Here is a 13,819-nt window from a genome sequence, read left to right as displayed (position 1 = left end):
GCCTGTAATGTTTAAAACATGACATTAAATATTCAGTCCATTAAATATTACCATGTTTTTTATTATCCATCCACTCGCCGGTGTATTGATCTCCATTGACAGAATACACAGTGTGATGCGGCCCACATTTTTGGGCCTTTTTGTCCCAAAGTTTTACAAGTGGTTCTGTAGTCCGGGGTCTCTTCAAAAAGGGCATCCTACACATGAAAAGTTAACTTTTATCATTAAAATATTATAAACTGGAACATGCTAGCATTATAGTATTTTTTTTTTTTTTTGCATTTAAGTGGGTAATCATAAAGTAGGCCTTCTAGAACCTGCTCTGATCTTACCTGAGACCGCATTCACCATCCGAAACATTTAAATAAACTTAAATCGACAAATATTTTTTAACTTTAATCGTCAAACTTTACGATCTCGACTGATCTGTCAAAACAATTCGTGTACGGTATCCTGGCAACAAGACTTGACGCTCCCAGTCATTAGATGGCGATGTCATCTTTGGAATCTTATGCTGGCCTGTGATTGGTGGAGGCGTGAAGAAGCGGAGCTTATATAAATAGCTGGAGCGCCTACTAGCGGCAGTGAGTGGCAGAGCAGCGCCAGCGCAGACGGGTACAATGTCACTGGAGAGATGTCAAAGTGAATGGACAGAAATAGACCAAGAATATCAGCAATTACAGGTTTGAACTGAACGGATATTTGTTGTATTTGTGCTCCGAAAGCCGGAAGATGAATTTCGTGTTAGTAGGGACGCAAACGTGTCTGTTTTGGATGTTAATGACGCGGCTAACAGGCTTTAGCTGCTCATCAGATGAACTGATTTTCTTTTGTTACTGTAACGTTACATGTGTATTTAACCAGTATCAGGTCCTTGAAAACATATTGAAATGACTAGCTTTATATTCGTGTATTTTATTATTTGATAAATGTGACGTGTTAGTGAAGTACGAATGATAATGATTCACCAATTTAACTGGTTAAACCAGGTTAGATGTTAACCAAGAGTTGTTGCTCAACTGTAAAGAAATGATCGTGTGATCGATTCGTGATAGACAGGGTTAGATTTCAGGATGGTCAAGCTCTAGGCAGTGAAGTTCATGAAGTTGCAGGGGTTTGAATTCTACCTAAAAGTGCTTCTTAGGGCTTGGTATCCTGGTAATACCATGATTTGTTGTTTTTTGGATATACAACATGTTTGTACCCTGGTATTTTTTAAATTACACTGGGGTACCATGTAAAAAAAAATTCTGTAAAAATATTAAGTACTAAGCTACAAATCACAGAACCCCGTAGTATTGCCATCTAATATATATGGGCTATTCTACAGAATTTGTGCAAACTGCTGTCCCACAACCAAAAAACACATATAAAAAGATGTTTACTAAGATCATTCTATTATCTATTGAAACCCACAATAATATTTAAAATATCAGTAAGCTTAATATATATAAAATCATCATTTATTGGGCACTTTCAATTGGGAGGTGGCTGTCCCGAACCCTAACCCCTAAATTTCGACTTATGAAAATGATATTGAAGTCATTAATGAATTTTGTCCATTGTTGTTTTTAAAAACAAAATATCTCTTTTACTCTATTAAAAAGTGAAGTTCAATAAAATATTTATTTTACTTTATGTAGACTATTTCATGTCACTACCGAAACACTGTGTGTTTTAGTCCATTGGCTGAGACTGATTTTTACTAAAACATTTGGTGGTTTCAGTAGTGACATCTTTGTTTTTTTCGGGTGTTTTCTCATAAAATTGCCACTACAGAAATATTTGGTTAAGTTTCTGTAGTGACATCTTTGTTTTTTTTGTCCTATAAAATTGTCACTACTGAAACAGTCACAATTAAAATATTTGGTAAAGTTTCGGAAGTGACATCTTTGTTTTTTAGGTGTTATCCCATAAAATTGTCACTACCGAAACAGTCACAATTAAAATATTTGGTAAAGTTTCGGAAGTGACATCTTTGTTTTTTTAGGTGTTATCCCATAAAATTGTCACTACCGAAACAGTCACAATTAAAATATTTGGTAAAGTTTCGGAAGTGACATCTTTGTTTTTTTTAGGTGTTATCCCATAAAATTGTCACTACCGAAACAGTCACAATTAAAATATTTGGTAAAGTTTCGGAAGTGACATCTTTGTTTTTTAGGTGTTATCCCATAAAATTGTCACTACCGAAACAGTCACAATTAAAATATTTGGTAAAGTTTCGGAAGTGACATCTTTGTTTTTTTAGGTGTTATCCCATAAAATTGTCACTACCGAAACAGTCACAATTAAAATATTTGGTAAAGTTTCGGAAGTGACATCTTTGTTTTTTTAGGTGTTATCCCATAAAATTGTCACTACCGAAACAGTCACAATTAAAATATTTGGTAAAGTTTCGGAAGTGACATCTTTGTTTTTTTAGGTGTTATCCCATAAAATTGTCACTACCGAAACAGTCACAATTAAAATATTTGGTAAAGTTTCGGAAGTGACATCTTTGTTTTTTAGGTGTTATCCCATAAAATTGTCACTACCGAAACAGTCACAATTAAAATATTTGGTAAAGTTTCGGAAGTGACATCTTTGTTTTTTTAGGTGTTATCCCATAAAATTGTCACTACCGAAACAGTCACAATTAAAATATTTGGTAAAGTTTCGGAAGTGACATCTTTATTTTTTTTAGGTGTTATCCCATAAAATTGTCACTACCGAAACAGTCAGGATTAAAAGATTTGGTAAAGTTTCGGAAGTGACATCTTTGGTTTTTTTGGGGGGTGTTATCCCATAAAATCGGTGGACTTCTGAAACAGTCACGACTAAAACATTTGGTGAAGTTTCGGTAATGACATCTTTGGTTTTTTTTTTGGTATTTTCCCATAAAGTTGTCACTACCAAAACTGTCACAACAAAAAGATTTGGTGGAGTTTCGGTAGTGACATCTTTGTTTTTATGGATGCTATCCCATAAAATTGTCATTACCAAAACAAGTCAAGACTAAAACATTAGGTGAAGTTTGTTTTTTTGGGTGTTATTCACAAAAAAATTTCACTACCAAAACATTTGGTAAAGTTTTGGAAGAGACATCTTTTTTTGGGGGGGTGCTATCCTATAAAATTATCAATACCGAAACAGTCACGACTAAAGCATTTGGTAAAGTTTCAGAAGTGACTTTTTTTTTTTTTTTTTTTTTTGGTGTTATCCCATAAAATTGTCACTACCAAAACAATGACAGCTAAAACATTTGGTGGTTTCAGTATTGACATCTTTGTTTTGTTTTTTTGTCCTATAAAATTGCCACTACTGAAACATTAACAACTAAAAGATTTGGTAATGTTTCTGTATTGACATCTTTTTTTTTTTTTTTTTTCAGATGGTATACCATAAAATTGTCACTACCGAAACAGTCACAATAAAAATATTTGGTAAAGTTTCGGTAGTGACAACTTTGTTTTTGTTTATTGGATGCTATCCCATAAAATTGTCATTACTGAAACAGTTACGAGTAAAACATTTGGTAAAGTTTCGGTAGTGACATCTTTGTTTTTTGGGTGTTATTCTCTAAATTGTCACTAGTGACATCTTTGTTTTTTATCTCATAAAATTGTCACTACCGAAACATTATCAACTAAAAGTTTTGGTAATGTTTCGGTAGTGACATCTTTTTTTTTTTTTTTTTAGGTGTTATCCCATAAAATTGACACTACCGAAAAAGTCACGACTAACAGATTTGGTGAGTTTTGGTAGTGACATCTTTGTTTTTTGGGGTGTAATTTCCTAAAATCGTCACTACTGAAACATTTGGTAAAGTTTCGGTATCGACATCTTTGTTTTTTGGGTGTTATCCCATTAAATTTTTACTACTGTAACAGTCGTGACTAAAACATTTGGTGAAGTTTCGGTAGTGACATCTTTGTTTTTTGGGTGTTATTCTCTAAATTGTCACTAGTGACATCTTTGTTTTTTATCTCATAAAATTGTCACTAACAAAACATTATCAACTAAAAGTTTTGGTAATGTTTCGGTATCGACATCTTTGTTTTTTGGGTGTTATCCCATTAAATTTTTACTACTGTAACAGTCGTGACTAAAACATTTGGTGAAGTTTCGGTAGTGACATCTTTGTTTTTTGGGTGTTATTCTCTAAATTGTCACTAGTGACATCTTTGTTTTTTATCTCATAAAATTGTCACTACCGAAACATTATCAACTAAAAGTTTTGGTAATGTTTCGGTAGTGACATCTTTGTTTTTTGGGGTGTAATTTCCTAAAATCGTCACTACTGAAACATTTGGTAAAATTTCGGCATTGACATCTTCCTTTTTTTGGATGCTATCCCATATAATTGTCACTACCGAAACAGTTACGACTAAAACATTTGGTAAAGTTTCGGTATCGACATCTTTGTTTTTTGGGTGTTATCCCATTAAATTTTTACTACTGTAACAGTCGTGACAAAAACATTTGGTGAAGTTTCGGTAGTGACATCTTTGTTTTTTGTGTTATTCCCTAAAATTGTCACTACCGTAACAGTCACAACTAAAATATTTGGTAAAGTTTCGGTGGTGACATCTTTGTTTTTTTTGGATGCTATCCCATAAAATTGGCATTACTGAAACAGTTACGACTAAAACATTTGGTAAAGTTTCGGTAGTGACATCTTTGTTTTTTGGGTGTTATTCTCTAAATTGTCACTAGTGACATCTTTGTTTTTTATCTCATAAAATTGTCACTACCGAAACATTATCAACTAAAAGTTTTGGTAATGTTTCGGTAGTGACATCTTTTTTTTTTTTTTTTAGGTGTTATCCCATAAAATTGACACTACCGAAACAGTCACAACTAAAACATTTGGTGAGGTTGACATCTTTGTTTTTTGGGGTGTAATTTCCTAAAATCGTCACTACTGAAACATTTGGTAAAATTTCGGCATTGACATCTTCCTTTTTTTGGATGCTATCCCATATAATTGTCACTACCGAAACAGTTACGACTAAAACATTTGGTAAAGTTTCGGTATCGACATCTTTGTTTTTTGGGTGTTATCCCATTAAATTTTTACTACTGTAACAGTCGTGACTAAAACATTTGGTGAAGTTTCGGTAGTGACATCTTTGTTTTTTGTGTTATTCCCTAAAATTGTCACTACCGTAACAGTCACAACCAAAACATGTCATCATTGTTTTGGTAGTGAAAAAAGGGAACATACAATTCATTTCAGGGAAAAAAAAAATTAGTTGTACAGTTGTACAAATTTGTGGTATTTTAATATCTTTCCGTAGTGTTTTAGTATGCAAGTTAAAATTCTGTAATGTGATGTGATCGCTACCAAAACATTTGTCACTCTCAACAATATGTACCGAAACGTGGGATGTTTTAAAAAAAAATATAAAGTTTATTGAATTATCAACTAAGATGTCATGATAGTGTTAGGTTCAATGTATATTCAAACTAATGAATCCTTAAGTTTGAAATCGCTATGATCAGCTATGCTTTTTACAAAGAAAAATTGGATTCAGAATACAACAAATCTCTTAAATTACACTTGAAATATTGTTAAAATTGTAATTGTTATTGATTTACCTCTGAAAACTTTGTAAAATAAAAATTAAAAAAATATAAATAAATTAGCAAAAAAATAAATATTTACAAGGTAGATGTAAACAAAATCTTAATGGGTCAATATGGCCCTACCTATTAAATTATATATTACTGTGTTTCGGTAGTGACAAATTTGATGAGAGGACAAATATTCCAAAACTTTCTGAAAAAATGCAATATGAGAATTAACTGCACAATTACTAGAAATGTGTACCTTAGAAATTATACAACTTGCACACATACAAACTATGTGGAAAGACGCATTTTGTTTCCAAATTGTTTTCAACTCTGACACCACCAGCTGTCATCTGTTAATGGGCCCGGGTAGAGTTGATAGAACAGACTGGCCCATGTTTAAAATGCCCTTCTCATGTTCAAAATGCCTCATGCTTAAAATGGAGCATCCAGAGGATGCCATGTGCCCATTAAAAGGCCATGCATGTATTAAGAAAACGAAACTGATTTTATTTTGACTATCCCGTGTGTTTTGTATTTTAGGAAATGCACAAAGTCTACAGACAGAAGCTGGAGGAGCTGACGAACCTGCAGGCGATATGCAGCAGTGCCATTAGCAAACAAAGAAAAGGCCTGAAAGACCTCAAGCAAAGTCTTCATAAGTATGAGCCGAGTTTCAGATGTTGCTAATCATCTTGAGAACACGTTGACAATGATGTAACCAGATCATTTTTCTCCATCTTTAAAAAACAGGTGTAAAAAGTCTTGCGATGAAAAAGAAACCGAGGTTGCAAATGACCTACAGGTCCAAATTAAAGAAAGGCAAAATGTCTTTTTTGACATGGAGGCCTATTTGCCAAAGAAAAATGGGTGAGTTTTAGTTCTTCATTGTGGTATTTATAATACCACGGTTGTGTGGTTTGGTTTTGAGGCTTTTTTTTTACTATCTTTAAACTGTTGTCTTCTCCTTTCAGATTGTACTTAAATTTGGTCCTTGGAAATGTGAATGTCACGCTGCTCAGCAACCAAGCCAAGTGAGTCAGAAGTGAGCATGGTCATTGAGAAGAGAGCGATTTCCCACTACAAAATTGCTGATGTTGTGTTTTCCCAAACAGGTTTGCGTACAAAGATGAATATGAGAAGTTCAAACTTTATATGACTATAATACTAATGTTCGGAGCTGTTACCTGCCTCTTCCTTTTCAACTACCGGTGAGATGAAAGATCTGAATAATTTTAGTTTATTTTGCGGAGAAAGATGTGCTTTTGGAGTCTAACATGCCAATGTCATGTTCACAGTGTTACAGATGAAATCTTCAACTTTTTATTGGTGTGGTATTATTGCACTTTGACAATAAGAGAGAGTATCCTCATGAGCAATGGGTCACGGTGAGTGAGTTCACTTTAAAATACATTTGGTCAGTGCTATGTCTTAATGGTTAACTGTGGTGGTAGTGGGAGATTCAGGTTTGAATCTCTCTTCCTAGTATTTTCCTGTCCTGCCTCTACTCTATCAATATCAATAATAAGGTGTTTTAAGGCAAAATGCATCAAATTAAGTAAAATTAATTTTGGTTTTATTATTTTGTTTGTTTTGGTTCTAGTTTTTTGTTTCTTTTCGTTTATTTGGTTGCAGTATTTTTTTTCACCCATTTGTTGTAGTGTTTTGCTTGTCTGTTTTTTTTATTTATTTGTTTATGGGGGTTTTGTTTATTTATTTATTTGGTTGTAGTCTTTGTTTGGTTATACTTATTTATTTGGTTGTAGCACTTTATTTGATTGTCTGTTTATAAATTTAGTTGTATTTTATTTATTGTGGGGTTTTTTTTTTTTTTTGCTGCAGTATTTTAATTTTTTTAATTTTTTTGTCCATTGATTTGTTTGGTTGTTGTTTTAGTTTATTTATTTATTTGTTTGCTTTTGGTTGTGTGTTTTTGGTTTGTTTGTATTTATTTATTTGACTGTGGAATTTTGTTTGGTTGTTTGTTTTTGTGTATTTATTTATTTGGTTGTAGAATTTTTATTTCTTTTTATTTATTTGGTTGTATTCTTTTGTTTGTTAATATTTACTTATTTGGTAGTGGTATTTTATTTGTTTGTATTGTGTATTTATTGTCTGTTTATTTGTTTGTTTTTGTTTATTTGGCTGCAGCATTAATTTTTGTTTCTTGATTTGTTTTGTGTATTTATTTGGTTGTGGTTTTTGTTCATTTACTTGGTTGTGGAATATTTTGTTTGTTTGTTTGTTTGTTTTTGTTTATTTGGCTGCAGTGTTTTATTTTATTTATTTGTTTATTTTGTCCCTTCATTTGTTTGGTTGTATTTTGCTTGTTTGTTTTTGTTTATTTACTTGGTTGTGGAATATTTTGTTTGTTTGTTTGTTTTTGTTTATTTGGCTGCAGTGTTTTATTTTGTTTATTTGTTTATTTTGTCCCTTCATTTGTTTGGTTGTATTTTGCTTGTTTTTGTTTATTTACTTGGTTGTGGAATATTTTGTTTGTTTGTTTTTGTTTATTTGGCTGCAGTGTTTTATTTTATTTATTTGTTTATTTTGTCCCTTCATTTGTTTGTGTGTATTTAGCTTGTTTGTTTTTGTTTATTTATTTGTCTGCAGTGTTTAATTTTAATTTAATTTATTGTTTTATTATTATGATGTTTAATTTTGTCCCTTCATTTGTTTGTGTGTATTTAGCTTGTTTGTTTTTGTTTATTTATTTGTCTGCAGTGTTTAATTTTAATTTAATTTATTGTTTTATTATTATTATTATTATGTTTAATTTTGTCCCTTCATTTGTTTGTGTGTATTTAGCTTGTTTGTTTTTGTTTATTTATTTGGCTGGAGTGTTTTATTTATTTTTATTTATTTATTTTTTGTCTCTTCATTTGTTTGTGTATTTAGCTTGTTTGTTTTTGTTTATTTCTTTGGTTGTATTTTTTGTTTGTTTTTATTTATTTGGTTGTGGAATTGTATTTGTTTGTTTTTTGTGTGTATTTATTAGGTTGTGGTTTTTGTTTATTTACTTGGTTGTGGAATATTTATTTTGTTTTTTGTTTATTTGGCTGAAGTGTTTAATTTTATTTATTTGTTTATTTTGTCCCTTCATTTGTTTGGTTGTATTTTGCTTGTTTGTTTTTGTTTATTTATTTGGCTGCAGTGTTTAATTTAATTTAATTTATTATTTTATTATTATTTTTAATTTTGTTCCTTTGTTTGTTTGTGTGTATTTAGTTTGTTTGTTTTTGTTTATTTATTTGGCTGGAGTGTTTTGTTTATTTATTTTTTGTCCTTTCATTTGGTTGTAGTCTTTTGTTTGTTAATTTACTTATTTGGTAGTGGTATTTTATTTGTTTGTATTGTGTATTTATTGTCTGTTTATTTGTTTGTTTTTGTTTATTTGGCTGCAGCGTTTTATTTTTTGTTCCTTGATTTGTTTTGTGTATTTACTTGGTTGTGGAATATTTTGTTTGTTTGTTTGTTTTTTGTTTATTTGGCTGCAGTGTTTAATTTTATTTATTTGTTTATTTTGTCCCTTCATTTGTTTGGTTGTATTTTGCTTGTTTGTTTTTGTTTATTTATTTGGCTGGAGTGTTTTATTTATTTATTCATTTGTCCCTTCATTTGTTTGTGTATTTAGCTTGTTTGTTTTTTGTTTATTTCTTTGGTTGTATTTTTTGTTTGTTTTTAATTATTTGGTTGTGGAATTGTATTTGGTTGTTTTTGTGTATTTAATTGGAATTTTTTTATTGTCTTTTATATCTTTGCTTGTAGCACTATGATTCTTTTTATTTATTTGGTTGTTGTATTTGTGTTTGTATGTTCGGCTATGATATTTGTTTGGTTATTTTTGTTTATTTTGTTGTGGTTTATCTACTCATTTACGTAATTTTATTTATTGCATTATGAGCAATGGTTATGATTGACATTTTATTCATTTATTATTTCTTTCTAGAATTAAAGGCTGGTGGGTGTCACATCACTACGTCTCAACCTTTTTATCAGGTGTTATGTTGACATGGTAAGTGTTTAGGCTACAAGTCATATAATTTAATCATTTCTCCTATCCCTAGCTTATATTTCATCACCACTCTATTTCTGTCTTTTAAGGCCAGAAGGTCCAATGTATCAGATGTTCAGAAGTCAGTTCCTGGCTTTCTCCATTTATCAGAGTGAGTATAATCTATTAGCTCCTCAGTTTGGTTTTTGTATGTCTTTGGTTTGTTGTTACATTGTTTAACTTTCTGATGTTTTTTGTTTCTGTGGCAGGTTGTGTGCAGTTTCTTCAGTATTATTATCAGAGCGGCTGCTTGTATCGGTTACGGGCTCTGGGGGAAAGAAACCAGCTGGACCTGACAGTGGGTAAGAATCGTGACAGATTTGAATCATGGGAGAAATGTTGATCTGCATGATGTCATCGGTTCACACTGCAGATGTTACATGTTTGGCCTGAAGTCAGAGCCCAGACTGACCTCTCATGTTACTCTCACAGAGGGCTTTCAGTCATGGATGTGGAGGGGGCTTACATTTCTCCTTCCGTTTCTATTCTTTGGCCATGTGAGTATGACTTTTTCTTTTTCAATGCAACATTAGTCACCTTAAAAATAAGTCATAACATGTAACTGTGTGGATTTTAAATGTTTTGTTTTTTTGTTTTTTAGCAAAGACGCATGATCCAATAGATCAAAAGTGACAGTAAAGAAGGATCATGTGACTGGAAATTCAGTAAAAAAAAAAATCAGCTTTGAAATTACAGAAATAAATTGCATTTTATAATATAGTTAAACAGAAAAAGTTATTTTAAATTGCAATAATATTTCAGATTTTTTTTTTTTGGGGGGGGGGCTTTCTGTTCAAAGCTTTTGAACAGAAAGATTTTTAATGTTTTTAATGAAGTCTCTTCTGCTCACCAAGTCTACGTTTATTTGATCAGCAAAAACAGTAATATTGTGAAATATTTTTGCTATTTAAAATAACTTTTTTCCGTTTAAATATATTTAAAAATGTAATTTATGCCTGTGATCTAATCTAATTTTCTTTTTGCATCATTACTCCAGTCTTTGGTGTCACATGATCCTTCAGAAATCATTCTTATATGCTGATTTGCTGTTATTATTATCATTATTTAAACCATTTTTTTTTTTTCAGGATTCTTTGATGAATAGAAAGATCCAAAGATCAGCATTTATCTGAAATAATAAAAAAAAATTGTGGGAAAGAAATTATAGAAATTAATACTTTTATTTACCAAGGATGCTTTAAATTGATCAAAAGTGCATAAAGGCATTTACGTTACAAAAGATTTCTATTTCAGATAAATGCTGTTCTTCTGAACTTTCCATTAATCAAAAAAACCTGAGAAAATTCTACTCCGTTCTATGTTTTCAACACAATGATGATCATAATAATAATAATAAAAGTTTTTTCAGCAGCAAATCAGAATTTTAGAATGATTTCTGAAGGATCATGTGACTGGAGTAATGATGCTAAAAATTCAAATAAAATATAAAATATATTCAAATAGAAAACGGTCATTTAAAATAGTAAAAATATTTCAAAATTTTACAGTTTTTGCTGTACTTTGGATTGAATAAATGCAGGCTTGGTGAGCAGAAGAGACTTCTTTAAAAAATAAAAAACATTTAAAATCGTTAAAAAAAAAACTTCGGAACAGCATTATACATTGATTTAATTGGCAGGCATAAGATGGTTGTGTTGGTTTTCTCTCCTCTGGTCAGTTTTGGCAGCTGTACAATGCTGTGACTCTTTTTAAGCTATCTGCCCGCGATGACTGCAAGGAATGGCAGGTAAAGACAACGGCTAAAGTTGTCATTATTATCATTATTATTGCTTAAAACCCTAAGTATTAATCTTCTGCTCATCCTGTACTGTACAAATTGATTTTTACATTTTCAGGTGTTCATGTTGGCCTTGACTTTTCTCGTCTTATTCCTGGGAAATTTCCTCACTACTGTGAAAGTGGTCCACCAGAAGCTCCAGAAGAACAAAGAAAAGGTCAAAAATAACTGATGAGATGCCACCTGGAAGCTTTCATACTCAGCGAGGCCAGTGTGGAGCTCACAGAACTGATTTTGAAAGCGCACAAAACTGTTTCGTCTATCGGAGTCGCGTCCCACGAGCTGTTTGGAGAGGGTTGGAGGTAGATGTTGACGTCTCCCCGAACTCGTTTCAGCAGCGGCCGTGAAACTTGAGATTTCGTGTCACGTTGCCCTATCGTCTGCCATGTTGTTTTTGCTCTTATTTATGCAATCACAGCAGTTAGAGGGTAATATTTGGGTTAGACACCACTGACAACCTTCAAACACTGTATACTCAATAAGTGAGACTTCAATTCACTTCAGTTTGTTTTGTTCCTGTGCATGGATATGTTTACAATAAGCCACATTTAAGCTTTATGCAACGCAGCGGGAAGGCTGTAGAACTGCAGATTGCAGCATCTCAAAGGGATTTGTTATGGGTTTTTTTTAAGAAGCTGGATAGTGATTAAAGTACTTGTTCTCATATGAGGCATTTTAGTTGAAGCTTATGTTACGTATTTGCAGGAAAGCATTGATGCAATGCAACTTCAAGGGAAAGGCGTGTTTTGCACGTTGTGGCTTGTTGGTTCAAGTGATTGAGCAAGGCCAAGTTCTTGATTTAAAGAAATAGTTCATCCAAAAATTAATATTTGATTAGAATTGCTCACAGAATTTGCTTAGGCCATGCAAGATGTAGATGAGTTTGTTTCTTCATCAGGTTTAGAGAAATCTAGCATTACGTCACTAGCTCACCAATGGATCTTCTGTAGTGAATGGGTGCCGTTAGAGTCCAAACAGTTGATTAAAAACATTACAATAATCCAAATGATACTAATTTAATATTACATCACTTGCTCACCAATTGATCCTCTGTAGTGAATGGGTGCCGTCAGAATAAGAGTCTAAACAACTGATAAAAACATCACAGTAATGATACAAATTTAACATTACATCACTTGCTCACCAATGGATTCATTGTAGTGAATGGGTACCGTCAGAATAAGAGCCAAACAGTTGATAAAAACATCACAATAATCCAAATGGTACAAATTTAGCATTACATCACTTACTCCCCAATGGATCCTCTGTAGTGAATGGGTGCCGGAAAAATAAGAGTCCAAACAGCTGATAAAAACATCACAATAACCCAAACGGTACAAATAATTGAGCAAGGCCAAATTCTTAAATTAAAGAAATGGTTAACTAATAAATTAATATTTGATTAGAATTTAATTCGAATTTGCTCACCCTCAGGCTATCCAAGATGTAGATGAGTTTGTTTCTTCATCAGATTTGGAGAAACTTAACATTACATCACTTGCACACCAATGGATCCTCTGCAGTGAATGGGTGCCGTCAGAATCCAGACAGCTGATTAAAAACATCACAACTAATCCACACCACTCCAATCTATCAATTAACAATTAAATAATTAAAAATTATCCATAACACTGCTTTCTGCAGTAAAAAAGTAATCTAGTCTAAATCAAGAGAGGAATATACACAGATTATGGATTTGTTTCCTACAAACATGCAGCTTTTTGTTTCACTGGACATTAGTTGGTGCACTGAAGTCATATGGATTACTATAAACCAGCTGTTTGGACTCTCATTCTGACGGCACCCATTCACTGCAGAGGATCCATTAGTGGGCAAGTAATCTGTAATCTGCTCCAAACTCATTTACATCTTATTTTTGGGTCACATGATATTCCCTGATGCCTTGAAAACGTGGATTTGTGTTATTAACGATGGCAATAAAGCTCCGGTAACACTTGATAGTACATTAGGAGCTTCCCTTTTTCTCTTGCCTTGTTATTTTAAACTGGTTGTTTGTTGTATTCGAAGGCATGGACATGTACTGCATTATAAGTCAGAATAATGCTGAACTGTATCTCGCAAAATGTAAAATGAAAGCTGTTAGAATTGCATCTGCTCTAATCACATGAGCCAGTATGTGTTTCTGTGTTTCGTTTGTTTAACCCACATTTTTTTCAGTTCACCATCTGGGAGTTTGCAGACAAGGCCTTTTTCCTATCAGGCAAGTAGTGACAGAAGTTGCATTTGCTTACTGGATGGTTTGTTTGCCTTAATGCTCTCCTTTGCCTGTTCACACCTGGTTTAGTTTAGCCTAGAACCCAAGTGTTACAAGTCGTTTTGAATTTTCATGGGCTCTGTGAACTGTAACGTTACCTGAAGCAAAAAGCTGTAATTAAGAGGATTTCTCATGT

At 32.4% G+C, this 13,819-nt stretch overlaps 1 protein-coding gene across 1 annotated transcript; it reads left to right on the top strand.

Annotated features, from left to right (window-relative positions):
• The first annotated feature begins 575 nt into the window (after positions 1 to 575).
• Positions 576 to 13,529, top strand: tmem120b (transmembrane protein 120B). The gene is made up of 12 exons (XM_073829342.1): positions 576 to 683; positions 6,100 to 6,218; positions 6,310 to 6,426; positions 6,531 to 6,590; positions 6,672 to 6,767; positions 6,855 to 6,944; positions 9,506 to 9,571; positions 9,661 to 9,722; positions 9,820 to 9,912; positions 10,043 to 10,107; positions 11,289 to 11,357; positions 11,467 to 13,529. Exons 1-12 carry the CDS (start codon positions 621 to 623, stop codon positions 11,578 to 11,580), a joined length of 1,014 nt encoding a protein of 337 aa, XP_073685443.1. The 5' UTR covers positions 576 to 620; the 3' UTR covers positions 11,581 to 13,529.
• Positions 13,530 to 13,819: the final 290 nt, after the last annotated feature.

This window comes from Garra rufa, chromosome 23 (assembly GCF_049309525.1).
Source record: "Garra rufa chromosome 23, GarRuf1.0, whole genome shotgun sequence".
Classification (NCBI taxonomy): Eukaryota; Metazoa; Chordata; class Actinopteri; order Cypriniformes; family Cyprinidae; genus Garra; species Garra rufa.
The sequence above is the reverse complement of the archived record's forward strand: the minus strand, read 5'-3'. Positions and strand labels throughout refer to the sequence as shown.

Coding starts and splice junctions, on each gene's coding strand:
- tmem120b (XM_073829342.1), top strand. CDS start 621: ATGTCACTGGAGAGATGTCAAAGTGAATGGACAGAAATAGACCAAGAA. Junction 6,945..9,505: donor CTCATGAGCAATGGGTCACG/GTGAGTGAGTTC, acceptor ATTTCTTTCTAG/AATTAAAGGCTGGTGGGTGT. Junction 9,913..10,042: donor CCAGCTGGACCTGACAGTGG/GTAAGAATCGTG, acceptor TTACTCTCACAG/AGGGCTTTCAGTCATGGATG.